Source organism: Talpa occidentalis, unplaced genomic scaffold (genome assembly GCF_014898055.3).
Source record: "Talpa occidentalis isolate TD23 unplaced genomic scaffold, MPIMG_talOcc4v2.1 talOcc4.2, whole genome shotgun sequence".
NCBI lineage: Eukaryota > Metazoa > Chordata > Mammalia > Eulipotyphla > Talpidae > Talpa > Talpa occidentalis.
The window spans coordinates 65,027,991-65,054,620 of NW_023602073.1; the positions used below are offsets into that span (position 1 = coordinate 65,027,991).

The 26,630-nt window shown below is 39.1% G+C and overlaps 1 protein-coding gene and 1 non-coding gene across 2 annotated transcripts in view; one reads left to right on the plus strand and one right to left on the minus strand.

Annotated features, from left to right (window-relative positions):
- XPO5 (exportin 5) overlaps positions 1-26,630 on the minus strand; it is a 58,136-nt gene that overhangs the window by 28,778 nt on the left and 2,728 nt on the right. The window contains exons 4-15 of the mRNA XM_037519783.2: positions 24,514-24,651; positions 24,152-24,334; positions 21,580-21,606; positions 20,989-21,174; positions 19,531-19,607; positions 16,054-16,153; positions 14,675-14,758; positions 13,962-14,087; positions 11,646-11,736; positions 9,989-10,117; positions 8,578-8,696; positions 2,361-2,516 (exon numbers count right to left, since the gene is read on the minus strand). Of these exons, the coding sequence (XP_037375680.1) occupies positions 2,361-2,516; positions 8,578-8,696; positions 9,989-10,117; positions 11,646-11,736; positions 13,962-14,087; positions 14,675-14,758; positions 16,054-16,153; positions 19,531-19,607; positions 20,989-21,174; positions 21,580-21,606; positions 24,152-24,334; positions 24,514-24,651 (1,416 nt within the window). The remainder of the gene's footprint in view (positions 1-2,360; positions 2,517-8,577; positions 8,697-9,988; positions 10,118-11,645; positions 11,737-13,961; positions 14,088-14,674; positions 14,759-16,053; positions 16,154-19,530; positions 19,608-20,988; positions 21,175-21,579; positions 21,607-24,151; positions 24,335-24,513; positions 24,652-26,630) is intronic.
- On the plus strand, positions 13,087-13,193 carry LOC119253679 (U6 spliceosomal RNA). The gene has a single exon (XR_005127193.1). It is a non-coding gene; the product is annotated as a U6 spliceosomal RNA (small nuclear RNA).

Genomic DNA, 26,630 nt, shown 5'->3' on the forward strand with positions numbered 1-26,630 from the left:
GCAGCCGGGGATCGAACTGGCGCCGCAGAGGCCGCGAGCAGCTTTGCAGCCCAGCGCTCAACCGCTGCGCCACCGGGGAGGCCCCCCCTTTCCTTTTTTTTTTTTTAAATAATAAATTTTATTTTTATATTTCCCATACAATTGCAACCCCCCCATTCTGACCCCAATCCCTCCCCTCACGCCCCTCACCCCCCAAAAAGTGTCTCTGGTTCATAGTTTTTTGTTGATTTTGATTTTCACTTTCTTATAGTTATTCATTTTCCTGGTCCCTTATTTAAGTTTTCTAGATTCCTGCTATGAGAGAGACCATCCGGTATTTTTCTTTTTCTTTTTGGCTTATTTCGCTGAGCATGATCCCTTCCAGCGCCATCCATGTTGCTGCAAATTGCATGTGTTTATCTTTTTTGAATGCTGAGTAATATTCCATGGTATATATGTACCACATCTTCTTGATCCAGTCATCTATTTTTGGGCATTTGGGCTGTTTCCAAAGCTTAGCTATTGTAAATAGTGCTGCTATAAACATAGGGGTGCAGATGTTCTTTGGAATGGATGTTTCTGTGTCCTTTGGGTAAATACCTAGGAGTGGAATTGCTGGATCATATGGAAGCTCTATGTTTAGTAGGTCCAGAAATCTCCACACAGCTCTCCATAGTGGTTGGACCAGTTTGCACTCCCACCAGCAGTGCAGAAGAGTTCCTTTTTCTCCACACCCTCGCCAATATTTGTTGTTGCTAGTTTTTTTAATATGTGCCATTCTCACTGGTGTAAGATGGTATCTCATGGTAGTTTTGATTTGCATTTCCCTGATTACAAGTGATGTTGAACATTTTTTCATATGCCTGTTGGCCATTTGCATTTCCTCTTCAGAGAAGTTTCTTTTTAGCTCTTCTGCCCATGTTGCCCCCCTTTCCTTTTTGACATGAATTTGTGACTACTTCACAAATGTGGGATGATGCTGCAAAGTTACCAAGGCAAAGTTGACAAATACCACTAAAATGATCATGATTGAGAAGAAACTTTCTCCTGTTCTAATCTGATACATGATTACTACAGGACCTCTCTACATGGTATTTGGTTTTGGGCATCTGTTACTTTGTTACATTATTCTCATTTGCCTCTCTTTTTCCCCCAGTGCATTAAGACCTCAGTCCTATTGGAAAAGACATAAAACTAATCAAAAGAAAATTCACACAAACAACAGTAAAATGATTTGTTTTATAATTTATCTTCCATGTCTAGTTTGGTTAGCTTTGTTATGCTATAATATAAGTGAAATACCACGTTTTTATGCATGTGCCCTTTTAATCATTAAAAATGACACAAAAAGTGAAAAAAAAAATCACAGAATCCCAGAACAATCTATGCCATCACCCAAACACTCAGTTGCAGTGATTCCTCTTCCTTTTCCACTTTTATTGACATTTTGAGTGATCTACCTTGTTTTCATTTCAGAATTTCAATTTATTCCTAGCCCAATGCAATGACGGTTGCCCTACCCATTATGATGGCATAACACTAACAAAGGTCTAATTGAAAAACACAAAGGAGTTCTCCAATTCTTAGAGATTTTCTGTTGCAACAAATGAGACCACCTTTTAGAAGCTCTACGTGGCCTTGGTAACATATTATCTTCATTTCTCTGGCTACTTTTTTTTCTTCCCTGGGGCTTTTCATTCTTTGCGTGCCTCCCCAATAACGGTGATCCCCAGGGTTCCCTGCTTGAGCTACATGTCTAACTCTACCTACACATACTTTCTCCTTTATTTCACTAGAGATGCTATTCTTTAGCATCTCTTGATGATGATGCCTTAATTTTATCTCATAAAAGTTTCAGTCTAGACCTTAACCTCAGTCTATTATTGTAATGTCTCTCCACATAAGATGTTGGAGACATTCTTCAAATATAATATTCCAAAATGGAACTCACCCCCTTCTTTTCCATATACTCCTGCTCTTCCTTCTTCCTGACCTAGAACTTTTATCCAGGTTGTGCTCCACTGCTCAGTCACCTAAGCTGGAAACCCAAAAACTGCTCATACCAACATTTGCTCTCATAAATTCCCTTCCAATCTCAAAGCACACTCTGAAACCCTCCTTTAGGTATTCTTTTTCATTTCACTGTACAGTCTATTAATTGCAGCACCACATAAGTATAATATTGTTTACATGTCTTTCTTAAAGACAAACAGAATACTCCTACAGGGTAAGGTTTTTCTTCTAGTATGATGCCTGATCTACTGAATATTTGATAAATGAACAAATTCTCTTAGCTTATCTCACACATTTTCAAAAAAGAGTAACAAAAATAAGGAACTTAGAAATGCCAAAACAGAATTGACAAAGGAGTTAGAGTTTACCTTAGAGAAGACCTGAGGCAGAAACTCTGGTCTATATGTGACAAATGGAAAGAGCGCTGAGACATTAGTGAGTACACAGGACAGGATGAGGGGATCCTTGGTGTCAAAGTTCAGTACCATCTGCAATAGTTCTATTCCATCATTAACAGGAAGTTCCTGTAATAGAGGCATGAAAAGGAGGTTGACACAGCTGATAACCATTTCTGCTAAATTTCCTTTATAGTCTTTAATTTATAAATATATAACATGGGTCCCACATACGTACTTAGACACTACTTTTTATTCCTTAAAATTCTAAGCATGACCCCAGGTCATTAAACAGTTTCATAAATGTTGCCACATGCCACTGAGGGATGCAGCATTACCTACTATTAGAAATTGAGACTATTTCCAGTTCTTCACTATTTTAAGTAAAGCTAATCTAGGTCTTAGCAAAAAAATTTTGGCTACATTTTCAATTATTATTATTATTTTTTTAAGGAGAATCCTGGAGCCCTCAGTGGTTTTTCAGGCTTTTTTTTTTTTTTTTTTTTTAAAAGAGCTATTTATTTATACAAGAACTGGGGTACAGGCCAGAGGTGCAGGAGGTGAGAGAATTCACCAGAGACAGAGAGGGAAGCAGAACAGGCAGATGACCGAAACATTGCTGAGGGGAGCAGTGGGCGAGACAGGAGAGGTCTGCTGTGCCATGTGGGTATCTCCCTGGCCGGCCAGGAATCAAACCTGTGCTGTAGAGGCTGCGGATAGCTCCACAGCACTGCGCTCAACCCGCTGCACCACCTGGGAGGCCCAACATTTTCAATTATTTCATTTGATTGAGAGACTTTCAGGGATTCAGGGATGGCTACAATTATTGGGTCAAAAGGTCTGAAATAATTTTAAGTCTTCTGTTTTCCTTTTTTAGATATGTTAATTTATTATTTATCCATCCATATACCCTTCTTACAATGTTCTCAGCATCAGGGAGTTTATTCACTAAAAGTTTGCTTATTAAGTAAAGAAAATGAGTTTATTTGATTACTAATGAGGTTGACTTCATACTAATTTTATCTATTTTTCTATTGGTTTCCAGTGTTTTTCTTATCAATTTATTAAAAAAAAAAAAAATCTTACTGTAAAACATTCCAGGCCTTTAAAAAAGCTCTAAGCAACACTTCAGGAAGCCTTCCTATGACCACTGTAAAGAAGTACAATGTTACTGACACAGTGGATACTTATGTACACATCCTCCTTTTCAGTCCCTGGGTGGGTGAAAATTTGATGTTAAGTTCATGAATTCCTTCATTTCTATTCGCTTTTGTCACAAATGCACATATTCTTGATTATACAGTATTGCATGGCTACTTTTGTAGCTTGCTGTTTTGGGTGAATATTATGTTTGTGAAAATCATCCTTTTTTACAATGTAACCCTAGATCGTTTTCACTGTGCTATGAATATGTTACAATGTATACTTTGCAATCTATTAGTGTATATTAAACTTTTATCTTGGCTAAACACACTAAGCTTCTATGGGCCAGTACACATGTAGGGTTTCTTCATAGTACAGACTTATGTGTGGAGTTGCCAGGTTGTAAGGCTATATATATCTTCAACTAGATGGTGCCAAGTTAGTCTACAAAGTTGTGATAACAATTCTGTTCGAAAAGCAATGTTTGGGATACAAGCTTTTCAAGTAAGGATATCAATCGCATCCACATTTACTGCAAATTATTTTTCCATGTTCACTTTTTAAAGTTTATTTTATGTTAAAAACATGTGTAGTTAAAGCCATTAACTTTTGTGATTACTTACTTTCACTGTTTTCCATTTTAGGGAGCCTGCTGCCCAATTTTCTCCAATGCTATTTATAAAATGATCCAATCCTTTGGGATCTCTTTGGGATGCTTATGTATCCTTCAAGTTGTTCCTCGGCTATTTTGTTCCAATAAGCTGTGTCTAATGCCACAGCACTACAGTACTACATTGCCATTTTTTTTTTTTAAGTTTTTTTTAATTTATACATATAAGAACTGGGGTGTAGGCCAGAGGTGTGGGGGGCTAAGAGGATTCACCAGAGACAGTGGGGAGCAGAACAGGTGGATCTACTGAAATATAATGCTGAGGGGAGCAGTGGTCAAGACAGGAGAGGTGTGCTGTGCCATGCAGGTTAGCTCCCTGGCTGGAGATCAAACTCATGCCACAGTGGCTGGTGATAGCTTGATAGTGCTGAGACTTTAACCCCTGCGCCATCAGGAAGACCCAATACTACATTGCTTTAAAATACTGTAGCTTTATTTTTACTGTTTTGGGAGGCAAATCAATCCTCATCTTCAAACTCACTTTTTTCCTGCAAAATTATTCCGTACATTATTCCCACTAAAGCATGGCTCTACCTAAAAATCAACCTCATCTTCAAACTGACTTTTTTCCTGCAAAGTTATTCCTTACATTATTCCCACTAAAGCATGGCTCTACCTAACATTCTCTCATACTACTGGAAAAACAAGCTTAGTTAATGTCACTATGGATTAGATGAATAGCTTTTTAATCTTTTTAGTCAAAGAACCTCTTAGTGAAACTCTTTCACTGAAGTTTAACAGAAAAAATAATAGAAAATAAAAACTGACTTCTGCCCACAGTTCCTGAAACAGAGCTCCTAAAACCCATAAAATTTTCCTCATGTGATAAGAGCACTAGAATATTTGATCTTAGACCCCTGGTTCCTCACATGAGACTCCTAAAATTTTTATAATTTCCTGGAAAATAAGGAACATCTTTTGTTCTAATGAGGTGACTCTGGGTGGGCTCCTGGATGAAGGCAGGTCACTGGAAAGATCAAGTCCTGATTAGAAGCTTGGAATTTTCAGCACAACTTCATTCTTTTGAGAATGGAGTCAATGATTAATCATGCTTACATGATAAAGCTTCCATAAAATTCCAATAGTAGAAACTTCGGATAGCTTCCAGGTTGGTGAATAGGTGGAGGTATGGGGAGAGTGGACAGGGAAACATGTCCCTTCCCAAATACCTCACTCTATGCATCTCTTCCATCTGGACATTCATCTGTATCTTTTATCAAACGCTTTTATAATTAACCAGTAATCACAAGTAAGCTGTTTCCCTGAGTTGCTCTGGCAAATTAATCGAACCCGAGGAAGGAGTCATGGGCCCCCAATTTGCAGCCAAGTCAGATTGAAATTGTGGGTAATCTGAAACCTACTACTTGCAACTGGCATCTGAAGTGGGGTGGAAGCAGTCTTGTGGGATTGAGCCCGTAACCTGTGGGATCTGACACGATCTCCACAAGTGGCATATGAACAAATGAAATCAAGAGTTGATAATTTTATCTGCTCTTATGTTGATTTATTTCAAATGGTATTCTGAATTTGTTCAAAAATCTAGGTGAGAAATCTTTCTTAAATCTTGCATTTTTTTTCCCTTAAAGATTTATTTATTTATGCATATAAGAACTGGGGCGTAGACCAGAGATGCAGGGGGTGAGAGGTTTCACCAGAGAGTGGAGAGCAGAACAGGCGGATCCACTGAAACACACTGCTGAGGGAGCAGCGGGCGAGAGTGGAGAGGTCTGCTGCACCATATGGGTTGCCCCTGGCCGGCCTGGGATCGAACTTGTGCTGCAATGGCTGGCGACAGCTTGACAGCACTATCTTTAACCCCTGAGTCACCAGGGAGACCCTAAATCTTGCCTTTTTTTTTTTACTGTTAATCCCTTTTCAGGTTTAGAAGGGATTTATCCATTAGAATAAGTATTATAGTAATTAGAGTTAGCGTATTAGATTAAGTGTGGCAAATCAAAGGAAATGGCCCTATTTATCAAATCAAGGGAAATGGCCCTATTTCTTTTCTTGGTATTTTTTATTTATTTATTTTTTTTTTTTTTTTAAAGATTTATTTATTTATTTATTTGTACATACAAGTACTGGGTGCAGTCAGAAGCGCGGGAGGGTGAGAGAATTCACCAGAGCCAGAGCGGGGAGCAGAGCAGGCAGAAGGACCGAAGCACACCGCTGAGGGAAGCAGTGGGCGGCAGGAGGGGTCTGCGCCATGTGGGACCCTCCTCCGGTGGCCAGGGAGCAGCCGGGGATCAAACCGGCGCTGCAGAGGCTGCGGGCAGCTTCGCAACCCAGCGCTCAACCGCTGCGCCACCGGGGAGGCCCTTTTCTTGGTATTTTTTAAGTTAGACATCTTGAATGGATCCAAATATGTGGGTAAGATCCTATCGAAAGGCAGGAGAATGAAATGATAAGGGTTTATCAAGTATTTGTCTTTACGATGAATGAAAGCACTAGCAATATAGTTGGGCAGGGGTTTGGTACCTACTTAGATGTAGGCTGGATTGTACAGTAAATCCTTAAATATGATAGCAGTCAAGATACCAAATACAAGTTGATCAAAAAGTACAAGGCCTCCCTGGTGGCCTAGGGGTTAAGTCTCAGCACTATCATCACTCTGGCCTGAGTTTGATTCCTGGCCAGGGAGAAACCCACATGGCTCAGCAGACCTCTCCTGTCTTGCCTGCTGCTCCCCTCAGCAGTGTATTTCAATAAATCTGCCTGTTCTGCTCCCCACTCTGTATCTGGTGAATCCTCCCCATTGCCCCCAACACCTCTGGCCTACAACCCAGTTCTTCAATGCAAAAAAAAAAAAAAAAAAAAGTCTAGAATGAATACAGGAGTAAATTGGAAAAAGATAAGGTGACAATATGAAGTAAGACCTAAGTCAGAATGAGTGCTAAGGACAAAAACAGAACTGAATATCTTTTTTCATTAGGACAATCCAAATGGTAATATTTAGGTTTGTTAATGACTTAAAGTACAACTCTGACACAAACCTTTTTTTCTTCACCAAAGTGAAATAGGTCAGAATGGGTGAATACATAGGTGAACTTGATCACCTACTTGTTAGTGAAGCTGTAACACATTATATGTCCAGGAGCGTGCAGGTGACAGGATTCAGCCTGTTTAACATTCCCATTTGCTACTATGAATTTCTGACTCTATATTGTTATTTGTAATACTGTTGAGTTTCTGCCCTAAATCTCCAACCCTACCCCCATATAAAGTGGAGGTTCCCATGAGCCCTTTCCCTATGTCTTTTGCTAGAGCAACTCAAAGAACCGAGGGAGACAGTTTACTGGCTTATTATAAAAGGATATGATAAAGGACGCAGGTGAATGTTTCTGACTGTATGCACTTGTGAGAAAAAGCATGATATGTCATTTATTTTCAGGGGACTTAAAAGAGTTTTTCTAAAATGAATGTAGGACCTCCCCTGGTGGCACAGCGGTTGAGCGCTGGGCTGCGAGGCTGCCCGCAGCCTCTGTGCGCGGATTCGTTTCCTGGCCGCCGGCGAGGGTCCCACAAAATAAATAAATAAAATAAAATAAAATAAAATAAAATGAAGGTAGACTACACTAGATGTAGTTACCCCAAAATGAGTGATCCAAATGTTTTAACCTAACACTATTAATATGGTATGTTGTTATCCAACTAATTACAGATATACTTAATGTAATAAATATTATTAAGAGTAGGCCCTAGTGGCACAGGGCCTCCCTGGTGGCATAGGCGGTTGAGTGCTGCACTGTGAAGCTGTCCGCAGCCTCTGCAGCGCGGGTTTGATCCCGGCCAGAAGGCGAGAATCCCACATGGCGAAGCAGATCTCTCCTGTCTCACCTGCTGCTCCCCTCAGCAGTGTATTTCCTCAGTCTGCCTGTTCTGTTCCCCACTCTGTCTCCGGTGAATCCTCTCACCCTCCCGTGCATCTGGCCTGTATCCTGATTCTTGTATAAAAATAAATCTTAAAAAAAAAAAAAGAGTAGGGTAACTATTTACTCAGATTATTCAAGGAAGAGGATGAAAAGAATGCTTAATGGCAAACATCCTGTAAGAGTTTCCAATTCAAGGTTTCCATCACTATTCTCCCTACGAGAGCAATCTTACCTGTGGCTCATTGAACTATCAGGCTCATCTTATTATTACTTTTCTTTCCATCTTATTATCATCTTAAAATGAGTACTACACATTGTAGGGTTTACAGTCAGAGAGACCAGAGCTTGAGTCTCCACTTTGCTATTTTAATTTGAGTACATTATTTAACCTCTGTGAGTTTGTTTCCTCTTTTATAAGATACACAACCACAGATTTTCCTATCCCTTTCCCAGATTTAAAAAGACCAAAATCATTATGCAATTAACATAAGAAACAGTAACTTACTTCTTTATCTACAGTTCGAAACATCTGGTTGATCACACTTTCCAAAAATAAAGTCATGGCTTCCCACTGAACGAATGAAGGTGAGAAGATGGAGCATAGGCTGCCTTTTCCAGTTGCAGCTGTAGGAGAACAAGATTTTAAGACACACACTCACACACATATAAACATTGTAGGATCATAGAAGACACAGAAAATGGCAACTTAGACCATTTGGTAATTTTGCAATTGAAGAAACATGATAACCCATCTACTTAATCTAGGAGAAGAATAAAATCAAAGAAGAGCCCCTCTCCAGCCTCCCCCTCTAACAATGAGCAGTCTGAGTTAACCTTTGAGCGCCTTATCTGTACAACCATTAGGGTACTACTGAATGAGAATATACAGATAAGTATCAAAAACGATGCTTGGCCAATGAGCGGAAACTGATAAATATTAATTTCTCCTTCCCTCTCCCCCAGCTTCCCCTCTATAGTTTGCCCACGAAACTGAAAATAAGTAAGAAATTTGAGACCATAAGAAGTCCTTCAATAAGGAACTGACATAAAATTCTAAAAAATGCTGCTTCAGGGCCTCCCCAGTGGTGCAACAGGTTGAGCACCAGGCTGTGAAGCTGTCCGCAGCCTCCGCAGCTCCGGTTCTATTTCCGGCCGGCCAGGGAGAATCCCACATGGCAAGGCGGAGCTCTCCTGTCTTGTCCGCTGCTCCCCTCAGCAATGCCTTCGGTCCATCTGCCTGTTCTGCTCCCTGCTCTGTCTGTGGTGAATCCTCTCACCCTCTCACGACTCTGGCCTGTACCCCAGCTCTTGTATAAATAAAAATAAATTTTTAGAAAAAAAAATGCTGCTTCACATTCAGTTGTCTCAGGAAAATTGCAAGGGCTAGGTCTACAGAACTTTGCTACCCTCTTAAGAGTTCATAAGTATCATCAAAGCACATCAAACAGCAAAGCACAGCAAAAATACTTATGAATTTTCTTGCTTGGATATAGTGCTCCCATCTACTATGTTAGGCTGACATTCTCTCTGAGTTTAGGAGAGGTGCTATTTAAGAATTTAGTTGAAAGCTTTAAAAAGTTAGGTCTAGATATGCAATTTGTTAAAATGGTGCTTGAAGTGAAGTAATAAAATCAACAATAAACAAATGGTTGATTCTGTTATGAGAAAAATAAAGGCAAAACCTGATAGGGACATGATTTTACCTTAATTTAAATAGATTTGAAGTCTGATATTATCTGCTTTCTGTCTACATGTGCAAATGAAAAGACTCGCTTCCTAGGATGGAACTGGGCAGTAAGAAAAGCTATTTTTTTAACACTACTACCATACTGTTCTAAAGTGTAGCCCAGAAAGTTTATTTCCTCTGTACAGTTTTGGTACAATACTTCACTAATGTTCAAAATTTAAAAACTTACAGTTCGTGGATCCAGTGTCAACAGACGTTGTTAGCTGATATTTTAGCCACTCTCCAGCCATCTGGAAGCTAGTCTTGGGATCTAAACGACACGCTAACCTCAATACCTCTCCTTGTTGGGCCCGGGAGGCTGCCAAGAGAAAGACATGAATCAATAACTGGAACATAATAATAGGTATACTTAATTAGTATTTATTTATTTATCCATCCCGGGGGGAAATGATCAGAGAGACTCTGTTTTGTAGACTTGTGCTTTGATTACAATAACAAACCCAGAAAACTCCAAAAATAAATCATCTCTGGAAGTTGTCCTACCAGCTAGATCCTGTAAATGGCAAACTAAAAGTGGTCTCCCATATTTGTTGGAATTAAAAGGAGTCAGGATGGTACAGTTGCTGTGAAAAACAGCCTGGCAGTTCCTCAAAACATTAAACATGGAATTCCGTATGATCCAATAACTCTTCCTAGGTATATACCAAAGAGAAAGAAGAACATGTCCACATAAAAACTTGCACACAAATGTCTATAGCAATGTTATTCTTAATAGCCAAGTGAAAACAATTCAAATATCCATCAACATATGATGAATAAGTAAAAATGTATATATCCGCACAATAAAATGTTATTGGCAATAAAAAGAAATGAAATCCTGATACATGCTACAACATAGATGAATTTTAAAAACATTATGCTAAGTGAAAGAAGGCAGTTACAAAAGGCCACTTATTGTATAATTGCATTTATGTGAAAGGTTCAGAATAGATGAAAAATAGAAAGTAGATTGTTAGTGCTTGCCCAGAGTTGGGAGGCATGCGGGAACTGGGAAATGGCTTCTTTTTTCTGTTTTTTTTTTTTTTTTTTTTTTAAAGATTTATTTATTTTTATATAAGAGCTGGGGTATAGGTCAGAGGCATGGGAGGGTGAAAGGATTCACCAGAGTCAGAGTGAGGAGCAGAACAGGTAGATGGACTAAAAGCAATGCTGAGAGGAGCAGCGAGTGAGGCAGGAGAGGTCTGCCGCGCCATGTGGGAATCTCCCTGGCTGGCTGGGAATTGAACCTGCACGGCAGAGGCTGTGGACAGCTTCACAGTGCTGCATCACTGGGGAGGCCCAGGAAATGGTTTCTTATTGGAGTCATGAAAATGTTCTAAAATTGACTGGGGTGACAAATACACAACTATGAAAAACAAACCAAAAAACCTCACTGAATTGTAATATGACAAATGGTTGAAGAGTACAGTAAATGAGTAAATGAATTATATCTCAATAAATCTGTTATTTAAAAAAAAAGGGGGGTAAAGGGAGATAGGATACAGGAAACTCAGAATAAAACTAGGATATAAATAGAGGTCCCCCCCCCCACACCCCGAGAAGACATACAAAGTAAGAATGGTAGGAAATCCTAAGTATAAAAAAAACCAAGAGTACTTTAAGTACAGTGATTATCTCTACACATCAAAGTGCAAAGGCAGTATATGACAATGCTGTGCATGGAATGAGTGCAATCTGAGCACCCTCTCAGTGTGAAACTAATTTTAAACAGGCTGTTCTCCAGATTTGAGGCTCCTTCATAAAGAATCCCAAGGGTCAGTCATGATTCATAACACTAGATGTCATTCTCAGACTGCTGAGAGAAATTCCAGGTGAATATCACTTACAGTTGAAGAAAGCATTGAAGTCCTCATCGCTATCAAAATCAAATCGAGAATATTCACAGCTAGGACTGTCTGTTTTAGAAGGAAAGCCCATCTGGAAAGAAATATAATGGGAGTAGGGAATGACAATGAACCTTCCAAAAGTGTTAAATTCCAGAAGCGCTATGAATTCTTTTTAAATATTTTTAAAAAATTTATTATGCATACAAGAACTGGGGTATAGGCCAGAGGTACAGGGGGGTGAGAGGATTCACCAGAGACAGAGTGGGGAGCAGAACAGGAGGATCTACTGAAACACACTGCTGAGGGGAGTAGCGGGGGAGAGAGGAGGGATCTGCTGCGCCATGTGGGTTATCTCCCTGGCTGGGGATCGAACTCATGCTGCAGTGGTTGGCAATAGCTTGACAGTGCTGAGACTTTAAGCCCTGCGCCACCAGGGAGGCTAGCTCAATGATTTTATTTTTTTTAAAGATTTATTTATTTATGCATACAAAAACTGGGGTATAGGCCAGAGGTGCAAGGGGTGAGAGGATTTCACCAGAGTCAGAGTAGGGAACAGAACAGGCAGACTGACTGAAATACACTGCTAAGGGGAGCAGCGGGTGAAGACAGGAGAGGTCTGCTGCGTCATGTGGGAAGCTCCCTGGCCGGCTGGGAATTGAACTTGTGCTGCAGAGGCTTCACAAGCTTCATAGTGGGTGCTTAATAACCTCTTGTGCAACCAGGGAGGCCCCCAATGATTTTTTTTTTTAAAGATTTATTTTTATTTATTTATACAAGCACTGGGCACAGTCAGAAGCGCGGGAGGGCGAGAACCCACCAGAGCCAGAGTGGGGAGCAGAGCAGGCAGAAGGACTGAAGCACACTGCTGAGGGGAGCAGCAGGCGGCAGGAGAGGTCTGCGTGCCATTTGGGACCCTCCTCCGGTGACCCAGGAGCAGCCAGGGATTGAACCGGCGCTGCAGAGGCCGTGGGCAGCTTTGCAACCCAGCGCTCAACCGCTGCGCCACCGGGGAGGCCCACCCCAATGATTTCTAATTTAAGAAGTTAAGTGTTGTCCAAGACATTTTGATAAATAACTACTTCTGCTCTATCCTAAGTCCACAATTTGTTCCTAGGTCCAGTAATCCTGAGAGTTGTAGAAAAGAGAATTATTTGATACTCTCTTCCAGGTTCCTTACAGAGAATCAAATGCTGAAATTTGTTTGGGTTCTTCGGGTATAAAGATGTCCCAAGACAAAATGCTAAATATAACATGCAACAAATGAAAAAGAATTGAACCCTAAGAATAAGCACGGAATATTATATTTTTCAACTAAAAAATACTGGACAACGGCAGAAACCTAAACCATGGTATGTTGTGTGCTACGTGAATTCCTTGAGTAAATTAGGGAACTATTTATTGGTCCCAGTCACTAATTTTACAAATCAAGATTAAGCATCTAGTGCTCGCTTTGGCAGCACATATACTAAAATTGGAACAATACAGAGAAGATTAGCATGGCCCCTGCACAAGGATGACACGCAAATTCGTGAAGCGTTCCACATTTTTGGAGCTGGAAGGGATCATGCTCTGAGAAATAAGCCAGAAAGAAAAAGGAAAATACCGGATGGTCTCACTCATAGCAGGAATCTAGAAAACTTAAATAAGGGACCAGGAAAAAGAATAACTATAAGAAAGAAAATATCAAAATCAACAAACAACTATGAACCAGAGACACTCTCTGGGGGGTGGCGGGAGGGGAAAGGAGGGTTTGGGGTCAAAATAAGGGGGTTGTAATTATATGGGGAATATAAAAAATAAAATTTAAATAAAATGTGAAAAAAAAAAATCAGACATAGAAACTTATAAAAAAAAATCACGCATCTATCAGCTGCAAGAGCTCTTAGCAGATCTCAGGGAATTCATAAGTATCTCTTAATGAGGTAGCAAGCTCTGCTTCTACACTCAGTCCCTGCTCATTCATCTTTCATCTTTCGTCATCTCACTAAACTTTCAGAAACGATTAGGTATCACTTGTTAGAATCCTCTATCTCTACCTCCTACCTGCTTTTAACCTCTGAGAAGTAATTACCTACCATATTGTATAGACATGGTCACTTTTCTTGACCTACTACTACTTTTTTCCTAAGATCTAGTCCAATACTTAACACGTAAGTGCTCCAAAATACAAAAAACATGTATGGACTGTTTTCTTTTTGAGGATTAGGAGAATAATATGTGCAAAGGAGGTATCTAGTGACTAAGACTTGGCTGTGACAGACGCCAATCAAGGTCTTATTCATCTACAACCCAAATGTTCAGATTTCCATTGCATACCTTGACCAAATTAGTCATAGAAGCACGAAGATATTTTGGTATTATTGCTGATAGCAAAGGGTCACGGGATAGGATCTCATGCCGGAAGAGGGCTCCCCAAGTCATCTGAGTTGAAGAGCGTAGAAACTAAAAAGCAGAAAAATCCCAACTTAAGGACTTAAGAGTTTAAAACCAAGACTATCACTTAGCCCAGAAATAAGCAACTGTATTTTTTTCATGGAAATAAACCTATAATACTTTGAAACAGTCCATACTGTAATGCACTGGTTATGACTGTTTATGATGTACCACCTGTTAGTAAGGTCTGCATTTCTTGTAGTATCAGTGGAACTCTACAACTTTCTCTTTTATGCAGGGAAGAATATAGGAATCTCAGTGATATTGCAAGTAAAATCTTAAATTGGATAAAATTTAATAACACAATTAAACTTTTGTATATAAAATATCTTTAGTAGCAAATCACCTGGGACATACCTCTCACGCTTAACTGAGAATTATCAGAAGGCATTACCTGAGGGGAAAAACTGCTTACCTAGACAGAATCATGTTTGGTTCAATAAGACTCAACAATTCTTAATGAAATGATGTTATAGTTATTTCCTAGGTCCTTATTAGTCATACTTTATACACAAGCTGTATATACTTCAGGCCATAGTGCTTGACTTTGATTTATTTAACTAAAAATAATAAAAAGTTACCTGCATAAAATTTACCTGACTTGGATGGGTTGTGAAAGCAAGAAAAGATTCCAGGTATTTTTCAAAGTTTGTTGGAGTTTCTACATCAGAATCCACACCCTGTAGGATAAAAACGTCACTACATTAACGATGCTGATGGCGGATGAATGGTGGGAAGTGGGAGGAGTAGAGTAACAAATGCAAATTTCAGTTTTACACCTTCTGTGCTGACAGCAGTCTCACAAGCAATGTGAAAGTCATTAAAACCTGACAGACATTCTATAAGAAGTGTGACAAGTATTAACCCCTCAAAGTGACACAGTACAAGAAGGGCAATGATTCTCTGTATACCCAGGGAAAGTGACATCATAACAGGGAGCAGAGTGGCTATGGTGGGCAGACTAAACCAATTTTCTGGAAAAAATTAAAAAAACAAAGAAGATTGTGCTGAGGCTTCAGTGTACTGGGCCCAACTGAGGATCTAGTTGGGCTATGAAGACACAAACATTTTTGAATTGGGAGGTGATAAGAGAAAAAGCCAAGTGATTAATCTTTTATTTATTATGAAGATAATAACACCCTAAGGTTATGTCCACTTTGAGAAAAAAATCAGTTGTGAAAGGACATTATATGTCCTGCAATCAAAGGAAGGCATCATTTCTAGGGCTTACCAAAATAGGAAAGCTGCCTTACCTCTTTAATCATCATTATTAAAACACATTTCATCATCTCTGAAACTCATTCTGTGGTCAAACAATAAAATGAAAGAAAGTATTCATTCCAGAAATCACAAAAAGAAGAAATTCGTATTATTTTTTTTTTTCAGATCTGGTCTATCCACATCTCTATGACCCAATATAGTAAATAATTACTTAGTGGTGTATGTCTTATGCCTGAAGCCCTAATGATTCAAGCCACCACAAAAAGCATAACATCAAGTGCAAATGTCTGCAAATATCAATGACCTACCTTTCAACTTATAAGATTAAGGACTAAATATGTCCCTAAACACAGTCATTTCCAGGTCAATCAGACTATAATTTTTTTTATGATCCAATAATAAATATATTCTTTAGACATTGGAAGAGGTTTTTTATTCAAATTCGTAATGTTTCATGATCTAATAGAACTTAAAAAGGAAATACTTTGCAGACAAGTATCAAAATCATAATAGAAATGTTGACTACATGGAATAAAAGATGTATGTTTGTCACTGATATTAATAACTGACTTGTTTAAAAGAATTTTGTATCATTCAAGCCCTATTAAAATAAATTAATAGAATCTCATGAAATAATTTATAGGAGGTGACTCTACCAAGCTAAAATCAGTGGCATCTGTCACCCTTTATGTATATATGTCTTCCTAAATGCTCTCCTTAAATGGCCCCAAGTCTCCAGAAAGCAAGTGCTCACCAGCAATGCACATAGCTGATTGCCCAAAGCACACAACACTTGACAGAGTCTCTTCAGGAAGACATAGTGTCTTTCTACTAAGCCTCCTCCATCAGCAGTCCTGTAAGATGAGAAAATAGTGTTATTAGATGCACATCAAAAGAGCCAAAGGGTCTTAAATAGAGCTATATGTGACCTGTGCTTCAACATTCATAGTTATTAAAAGTTAAAAAAAAAATCAAACATGAAAGATTGATGAGGAGCAGGATTTAATGCAATCTCATCTCCCAAAGGACACTCTAGTTCTTGGGCAGTATGTGGTCCGTGGGTGTTTGGGATAATAAACTCTGAGCATGACTCCATAAAACAATGCATACAGGCTATATAAAAGACATTAGTTGATACCCAGGGAGGATTCAGATCTCTAGGGGAACATGTAACAAGTCTTTATACTACTGACAAAATTAAAAGGACTATAATCAAAAGTATGAGAAGACAAGTCACAGAATTGCAAAGACATATCTAAAAAAGACCATTATTCAAAATGTACAAAAACTCTTAAAATTCAACAAGAAAACAGCTTGATTAAAAAATGGGCCAAAGACCTTAACAGACATTTCACCAAAATGAAATTTATTTGCTACACAGATAGCAAATAAAAGTATGAAAAGATGCTCCACATTATATGTCATTGATTATAACAACCAAGATGCTACACACCTATTACTACAAACCTATTATAAAGGCCAAAATCCAGAACACTGAGCCCACCAGATGTAATCAGGATGTTAAGCAACAGGAACTATCACTCATTAGTTGTGGAAATTCAAAAAGGTACCCATACTTTGGAAAGCAGTTTGACAGTTTCTTATAAAACTAAGCATACTCTTACCAAACAATTTAGCATTTGTGCTTGTTTTCCCCAAAGGAATTGAAATTTTAAGTCCACATAAAAACCTACAAAAAAATGTTTATAGTTGCTTTAATCATAACGGTCAAAACTTGGAAGCAACCATATCCTGCTGAAAGTATAAACTCTGGTCCATCCAGGTAATGAAATTATTCAGCATGAAAAGAAGTGAGTCATAAAAAGATACAGAGGTACCATTAAGTGCATATTACTATGTGAAAGAAGCCAATCTGAAAAAGTTACATATCGTATGCTTCCAATTATGACATTCTGGAAAAGGAAAAAATATGGATAAAGTAGGTCAATTGTCAGGGAGTGGATTAGAGGAGTAGGGAAGAATAGGCAGAGCACAGAATATTTCCAGGTCAGAGAAAATACTCTAGACGATTCTAAACAGTGGTGGACCCAGGTCAAAATGCATTTGTCAAAACTCATAGAATGAACCCTAAGATAAACCCTGGACTTTGGATGATTATGATAAGCCAGTGTAGGTTCATCAGTTCTAACAAATGCACCATTCTAATAATGGGGGACTATGTAAGTGTGGGGGCAAGAACAAATCTCTCTACTTTCCTTTCAGTTTTGTGGTGAACCCAAAACTTCTCTAAAATAATCAAGTCTTAAAAAAATGAAGACTGTAGGGTCTCCCTGGTGGGGCAAGGGGTTAAGACGCAACCTATGAAGCTCGCCGCAGCCACTGTAGCAAGAGTTCCATCCCCAGCCAGGAAGCAACCCACATGGCGAAGCAGACCTCTCCTGACTTGCCCCTGTTCCCCTCAGCAGTGTGTTTCAGTCAGTCTTCCTGTTTGCATAAGCATACAACAGCTTGGGTACAGGCCAGAGGTGTGGGGGGTGAGAGGATTCACCAGAGAGCGAGGCGGGGTGGGGGGCGGGGCGCAGAACAGGCAGACTGACTGAAACATACTGCTGAGGGGAGCAGCGGGCGAGACAGGAGAGGTTTGCTGCGCCATGTGGGTTGCTCCCTGGCTGGCCAGGGATGGAACTCGTGGATTGCTTCACAGTGCAGTGCTTAACCCCCTTTGTCACCAGGGAGGCCCATAAATAAATAAATCTTAAAAAAAAAAAAAGACTCAATATAAACATAACTCTGGGCTTTCTTTCTTTAAGTCATTTAGTTAAGGTCTATAATCCCTTATCTGCTATTTTAGAATACAAGAGCTGTCAAATAAAAAAAAAATTTTATAAAAGATTTAGTGGCAAATCTGAACCAAAAAGATGCAGGACTATTCATAGTAACAGGAATTAATGACTAGCGTGGACAGCAGCTGTTATTGGTTGCAGTCTGAAGGCAACAGAATATAATGTAAAAAACATGGCCCTTGCAGTAAGCAAGACTAAGTTCTAGTGATGTTGAAGGGCAGTAAATGGTGTTATAGTTTCCAGTGCAGGCTCTGGAATATGTCTACCTGGGTTTAAATCAGTTTTACACACTGGATCCAGGAGTACAGAGATGGGACACCGTAGTGTAGATGTCATGGTATTTATGGAACTAAAAACACGGGGCTTGGGCCTCCCCTGTGGCGCAGCGGGTTGAGCGCAGCGCTGTAAAGCTGTCCGCAGCCTCTGCAGCGCGGGTTCGATTCCTGGCCGGCCAGGGAGATTCTCACATGGCGTGGCAGACCTCTCCTGTCTCACCTGCTGCTCCCCTCAGCAGTGTATTTTGGTCGTCTGCCTGTTCTGCTCCTCACTCTGTCTCTGGTGAATCCTCTCACCTCCCACAACTCTGGCCTGTACCCCAGCTCTTGTATAAAAATAAACAAATCTTTAAAAAAAAGATAAAAAAATAATAAAAACATGGGGTTTAGAAACAGTAACTACAATGGTCACCCAAAAGACAGGATCCCTTTAAACAGAGCTGTAGTCTCCACAGGAAAGTCAGCATAAAAGCTGTTGAAGAATTGGCAGTAAGAGGGTTTAGGTAATACATATGCGCCTCACATCTTTTCATGTCCTTGAGACCAAGAGCAAGTCGAAAGTAGTGAAAAGAGGGTACTACAACAGTTTCAATTATCTGCGAAAGACAGTCTGACTCACTAGTAAGAAATACTTATCAGGAAATGTTTTCATATTTTCTAGAGCACTGAGAGAAAATAAGTCATTATTTCAGGATATAAATGTGTTTATAGGTTTTATGCACACATTTCTCATTTAGCACATCTCTCCTGCTACCTTCAGATATTGTACTTCAGATATTGATTACTTTGATGAAGAACAGGGAGGAATATCTGGAGTCCTGCAATTGAGGGAGGCCCTGAGACAGACTCTGCTGCAACAGACCAGAGCTTTCTCTGGCCTAGTTACCAAGGCTACTAGGAGGCTTGCGGACCAGAGACAAAGAATCAAAATGAGTTGCCTAGGGAGAATAGGAAAAACTATGAAAGTGGGCTGGTGCCACAACTTATTTCCAGCATAAGGTCTTCAAAATGGTTGAATTGTTCCTTTAAATGACTGCCTGGTTTTCCTACAAAGAATACTCTCAGGAACACAGAAAGGAACTTTAAATACATCCAAGGAAGACCTAAAAATAACAAAGAAATCAGAAAATATACAGAAATGTAGATACTCACCGGGCAGCAACAAGTATATAATGCATGGCAACATCTCCAAATAAGACCATCAAGGGCTTCCGGTCTTCCAACTTGCCCTACACCCAATTTTAGGGAAACATGGGTAATACAAATAATATTATTAAGAGTCTTCAAATATTAACATTTTCTATATAATCCAACATACTCACTTCATAATTCTCACATAGCCCTGCAGCTGACTAAACACTAGAAAAAGGCCAACTATTTGACTAAAAATGGGTAAGGGCTACAATGCTGTAATGAAAGCAAAGTAAATTACATCTGATGACAACATGTCTGTGGAGAAAAGTCATGTTAGCAAAGATAGGTACAGTAATGGATTGCTTAACAATGTTTGGGTAGAGACAAACCACACATATAATGGTGGCTCCAGTAGGTTATCACATAGCATACACACAACTAGCAGTGTAGGCTATACCATCTAGGTTTGTGTTATTACACTCTGATGTTTGCACAGGTTCACCTAATGATGTATCTGTCAAGAGATGTGTGAATAAGATGCATGAATGTATAGTCAGTGTTAACCTCTATCTAAGATTCTTTGACATAACACTGCATGCTAATCTTTAATATTAATTTTACCTCTGTACTTAAGTGTGACGTCCAAGGTTCATAACTATGTTAAGAACCAAGTACCATGACAAATCTCTATATGCTGCATATTGCAGCATATCCATAGAATACTGGCAAACTTATCCAAAGGGGTCAAAGGCATGTAATAAATTGATGTCCAGTAAAAAAGTCCAAACTTTTAGGGCCTCCCCTGTGGCGCAGCGGTTGAGCGCTGGGTTGCGAAGCTGCCTGCAGCCTCTGCAGCGCCGGTTCGATCCCCGGCCGCCGGTGAGGGTCCAACATCGCGCACAGACCTCTCCTGCTGCCCGCTGCTCCCCTCAGCAGTGTATTTCATCAGTCTGGCTGTTCTGTTCCCGGCTCTGGCTCTGGTGAATTCTCTCACCCTCCTGCGCTTCTGACTGTACCCAGTGCTTGTATAAATAAATAATAAATAAATCTTAAAAAAAAAAAAAAAAAGCCCAAACTTTTAGAAGTCTTTCTGCCACATTTTTTTTTTTTAAGATTTATTTATTTATGCATATAAGAACTGGGTGACATGCCAGAGGTATGTGTGGGGAGTGAGGGTGTGGGGACATGGGGGAGAGCGGTGAGAGGATTCACCAGAGACAGTGGCGAACAGAACAGGCAGACTGACTGAAATACACTGCTGAGGGGAGCAGTGGGCGAGGCAGGAGGTCTGCTGTGCCATGGGGTTTCTCCCTGGCCGGCCGGGGATCAAACTCGTGCTGCAAAGGCTTCAGATTGCTTCATAGTGCAGTGCTTAACCCCTTGCGCCACCAGGGAGGCCCCATGCCACAACATAATATTAAACACATACACACACACAGAGTCTGAGGATAAAGTCATTTTCAAGTGGTAGCTTACTTTTCTGCTGACTGCAATGAGAAGACACTCTGCTGCTCCCAACTGAAGTTCCTGTTCATTTAGAAGCAGGCACAACATCTCCAGGAGTTTACAGTTTTCAGCAGTAATATGACTCATGGACACCCAGTCTATGTAGCCTGCTAGAGTATTCAGTGCTGCAACTCCTACTCGACAATGTGCTTGGGCCTGCATGAAAAAAATCATTTTGACCATTAAGGGCACACTAGTAGACAAGGAAGCTTTGATTACACCTGTGCTCCTTCTATTTTATAATTCTAAAAAATATACAATTTTTTTCTTTTAAATTGATTTTAAATATGTAAGAGTCACTGATAGGGAATTCAAAGGTTTTCTTCTGATACGCAATCACTTCTCCAATAATTGCATTCTCAACATCCAGTAATAAGACCATATTGGTAAGTATGGCCATTTTATCCCCTTCAATAAATCTCAAATACTGTAATTTTGACTCCCTCTACCTAACTCAATGATAAAATAAAATAAGACTGAGCTCACCCTCTACTAGTGTATACATCTCTGTACCTGATAGGCTTAAAGAAGTCTCTTTCCAACTCCACAAAGAACTCTTACCTTTGACTCCTGAGAATTATCTGTCTTCTGAAAGAAAAGAAGTATAAGGATCCAATGTATTTAATGAGCAAAAGGTTAGGTAATAACTTTCCACCCCCATAACTAAGGCTCGTCAGTAATGATTTTCAAATACTGAATCAACTTTAATCTTGGAAAAGAATACAACTTTACTAAGAATGCATAACTAGTTATTTCCTCTAACAAGGGCAGGTTATTTTAACAAAATGGTCAGAAGTTAATATAAGGCACTTACACAAACTTATTAGAACATTAAGATCCACAAAGATAATTTCTAAGCATACAGTTTAAAATGAAATACAACAGATGAAAAATGAGTAAGAATCAACTTTGCTAGTGATGAGAAATACAGTTTAAAACAAAGTATTAGCTTCTTTCCACATTAAAATAAAGGCAAATTCTAACTGACCATGGTATACTGAAATTACGTAATGCTAATAGAAAAAAAAGAAATTAAATGAATATACTTTGTGACCATGTATGTATGGATGCAACCATAGGAAAACCACATATCCAAAAATATGGATGTTAAATATATGAAAATGTCTATTTAGTAAATGTAAATTACCAGTGTTACCCTCACATTTCAAATTCCATAAAACTTTTTAAGTTCTATATACTTTATACATGTATAAAATTAATGTGTTTCCTGAGGAACTTTTGTAATTAAAATTAAGAATAACTCCTAAAGACAGTTAAGGGAAAAATAATTCAAGCAGCAATAACAACTTCTCATAGACCTGAAAACTTACTACCATTAGAATCAGAAAGGATTTGTTTTACTATTTTTTTAACTTTCAAAAAAATATTTTTAATAAGTATTAAGCCTTCATCAGCAGTAATCAGGTAGAGGTGTTAATGGGGTACAGGTAAGTAGAACCCTCTCACCAATATCTACTGGTTCTGCCCAAGAAGGAAAAGGAATCCGACTGACAACAGCCAAGTCCAGTCACTCCAACAAATTTTCAGTCCCATTCAGATTGTCCATGCCTCTGGGACCAGTGCCGGAGCCAGGTGACAGGAGGAAGGTGCTCCCATTCATCCCTCATCTGTTACTGTTCAACCTTCTCCCCAATTGGGAAGGTACTGGAATGGGTGATGGAATCAGAGAAGGAACCTATGATGAAACTAAGAAGTTCAAGGTACAAAAAACAGCTCTTGGTGTGCTCTAATTCTAGGCACAAATGGTAGCCTGGTTTAACAGATGGAGAGAATGAAACTACGGGTAAAAACCACAGCGGACAGATTTCTAATATTTGTGAGGCTATAATCAATCAGTCCTTATCTGGTATGTTGACTAGATTTCTAGGACATCTAAGTATTCATAATTTGTTCTCCTTCTCTTAGGGATTAAATCTCTGAAGGGGAAATGAAAATACCTTCTTTATCCTCAATAATATATATAATGCAAATGTTTCTCAGGTATTTTCTTTTGAAAATGCTAGGGGAGAAATTCAGGGGGAAAGAGTACATTCTAATAAAAGGATGGGCTTAAATTCCACAAACATTTATTAGGAGATCTTCAACATTATAATCTGTACCTTGGGATACTTATTCCTAAAATGGAGATAATACTTTCTCTTAGGGTTATTTTGAGGATTAAATAATATGCAAAATTCAAACAAATATGATTATGGCTGATGAAGGCTTAATACTTACTCAAAATATTTTTTTGGATGTTAATTAGGTGCCCACTGTGAGTTCATCCCCACCCTAATAGCTCATAACCTTATCAATATCTGTGTAAGCTTCTAGCACAGTTCTGAAAAATAAACCTAATGAAACTGCTGTGGACACAAAAAATAACTAATTTTAATTAATCCTAATATGTTAAGTATGTATTATGAGAATTCTAAATCAGAGTTATTACTCAGCACTGTCAACATTTTGGATTGGGTAATTCTTTATCAATGGGGACTGTTCTGTGGATTATGGAAGGTTTGGCAACATCTTTGCCTCCACCTGCTAGATGCCAGTACCCACTCTTATTGTGACAACCTGGGGGGCAAAACCACCCCCACTGAGAACCACCAAACTAGGCTAATTTCACACTGTCTCCTTCTGAAGGCTCTCTGCTAAATACCATAAAAGTTGAAAGACAGTATCTTTATCCAGCTTGCTCTTTTCTGCAGAAGAAAATCCTCATGAGGAATAAAATACAAGGGATCATGTAGCCAAGGTTAATATAACTTCGAAGTTTTCACTGAAAAAGAGGTCAGGCCTAAATGGGATATAAAAAATAACAAGGATAATTATCCTGACCTATTAGAAATTTTTAAATATTAGGAGTTAACTTTCACTTTTACACTATTTTAAGAATTTTCTTACTGTACAAAGACTTTTCCCTAACACATGAAATTCATTGAATTGAATTTCTTAGAAAATTAGTTCCACTTTTTCCTGTTATCTGTTTCTTCTTAGCTCATAAAATGACTTTGTTGTTGTTGAACTAGATATATCCTAGTTCCTTGCTGAAAATTAACTTTAAAAAACAAACAAAAAAATTCGCTCATAGAAGAAAACAGGACTTTTGAGAGATAGGGTATCCCCTTACCGCTTGCCGGTACTGATTTACATTTTCTTGAAGGGTGTTTAGTAGAAAGCTGAAGATCCTTTCCATGTTCTGGGTTAATGTTTGTTGGATATCCCTTCTTCTTTGAGGGGGTAATGTCTGAAAGGTCACTACGTCCTCTGCCAGTCGCAAAAGGATAAACATCACTAATTCTGTCTGTGTTTCCTAGAACATTAGAAATAAGCTAAATTAAACTAAAACATTTTTCATTATAGGGATACCCAAAGGCTCTTTTCTGTTGACAAAACAAAAAACCCCTGAAGAGCCAAAACAAACAAACAAACAAAAAACCCTAAAAAAAAAAAACCAAAAGGAAACTGAACTGATTCAGCTATATTCCATACCCCTTGTTTAGAAAGAGTGTCCAATTCTATAAGCATGTCAGGCCAGTGCTGTGGCCACTCCCGCTTGATCATTTCTACTACAATTCTAGATAGAACATCTTTAATATGATTCTCCTCTTCCAAAATGTCCAGTGTTCCCTGAGAAAGAAGAAGAGACATTAAGAGATCTGCTAGATTGAATTCAAGGAAAAAAAAAACTGGGCCGTAAAGGTGTACAAAACTCATCAGCAGGCCTGCTTTTTAAACAGAATAAACAAACCTGTTCTCCGTATCTGAGTCACTTGTCCTGCATTCTCACTAGTCATTCTTCCCACTTAAAGCTTAAGTAAGAGTTGCATCAGCTAATAAAATGGCTGTCACAGAGCAAGGAAGACATTATTGTTTCCCTTTATAAACTGAAGAGACTCATTGGTCATTTCATTTTGTGGGAGGGCCAACACTGGTAGAAGAGTATAGAAATAAAGAGAATATTGAGAGACTGATAAAAGGGGCAGCAACTGAATAGTTTACCAGTAGTCCTAGTATTAGAAGAGTCAGAACGGTCATTATTGGGTTTTGTTCTTCTAAGTTTGATAGAGGTTTCCTCCAGTATCCAAAAGTAGAACATTCCTATTGGCATGATTTGGTAAATTATTTTATAAGTACAGGAGTGCTATTACAGTAATTTATATGGAAAAGTTTTTGAGGGTTCCCAGACCCAAAAAATAACCTATCAAATCATGCCAATTAGGAAAGTTGATAGTGGGGGTGAAACCCATAACATGATTAATAAATTATGACTTCTGTCGAGTCCTTCAGAACTAGCAAAATACAAGCTAAGTTAATTAAAAAAATTGGAAGGTAATTTTTTTTTAATATTAAAGGCACAGACTTTGGAATGAGAAAGGGGTAGGAATTCCGTTTTTTATGCCTTTGGTTAAAACAACATGGACCTCCCTGGTGGTTCAGGGGTTAAAGTCTCAGTGCTATCAAGCTATTGCCAGCCACTGCAACTTCGATCCCCAGCCAGCGAGCTAACCCACATGGCGCAGCAGACCTCTCCTGCCGCACCCACTGCTCCCCTCAGCAGTGTATTTCAGTAGATCTGGCTGTTCTGCTCCCATTCTGTCTCTGGTGAATCCTCTCACACCCTGCACCTCTGGCCTACGCCCCAGTTCTGGTATGCAAAAATAAATAAAAATAAATCTTTTAAAAAACCAATAAATTTAAAACATGTTTAAAGTCATATTCTTGAAATGAATCATTCTTGAAACAAATTATATTCTCCTGAAACAAATTCATCCTGCATATATTTATAGCTAGTATCATACATAATAGTTCACTCTGGAATGAAAGGAAACAAAGAGTAAAGTGGACAGAGTTTCAATATAATTTAGGGCTATCAAGCTATCACCAACGACTGCCAGCCACTGCAGCATGAATTGGATCCCTGGCCAGGGAGCTGACCCACACGGCACAGCAGACCTCTCCTGTCTCGCCGCCTTGTTCCTCTGAACAGTGTATTTCAGCAGGTCTACCTGTTCTGCTCCCCACTCTGCTCTGGTGAATCCTCTCACTCCCCTGTACCTCTGTACCCCAGTTCTTGTATGCAGAAATAAATAGAAATCAATCTTAAAAAAATAAAAGTACGGGCCTCCCTGGTGGCGCAAGGAGTTAAGATGCAATCTATGAAGTTATCCGCAGCCACTGCAGCACAAGTTCGATCCCCGGTGGCCAGGGAGCAACCCACATGGCACAGTAGGCCTCTACTGAATTATCCGCTGCTCCCCTCAGCAGTGTATTTCACTCAATCTGCCTGTTCTGTTCCCCACTCTCTCTCTGGTAGGTCTCTCACCCCCCAAACCTCTGGCCTGTACCCTAGTTCTTGTGTGCATTAATAAATAAATCTTTAAAAAAAAAAGTAGAACTCAACACATAAGGGATTAATTAAGCCTAGTAATGAAAATGTGAAGAATTATGATTCTTGTGGTGATGGTTCTTTCTACCTTAAAGATAACATTTAATATTATAAAAAGTATCTGATTTGACTTATGTAGAACCAGTGAATTTTTATATAAATGCTACACTGAAGAAGTCACACTTTGTCTAAGCTACCTTGGAAACATTAAGTCTTCCAA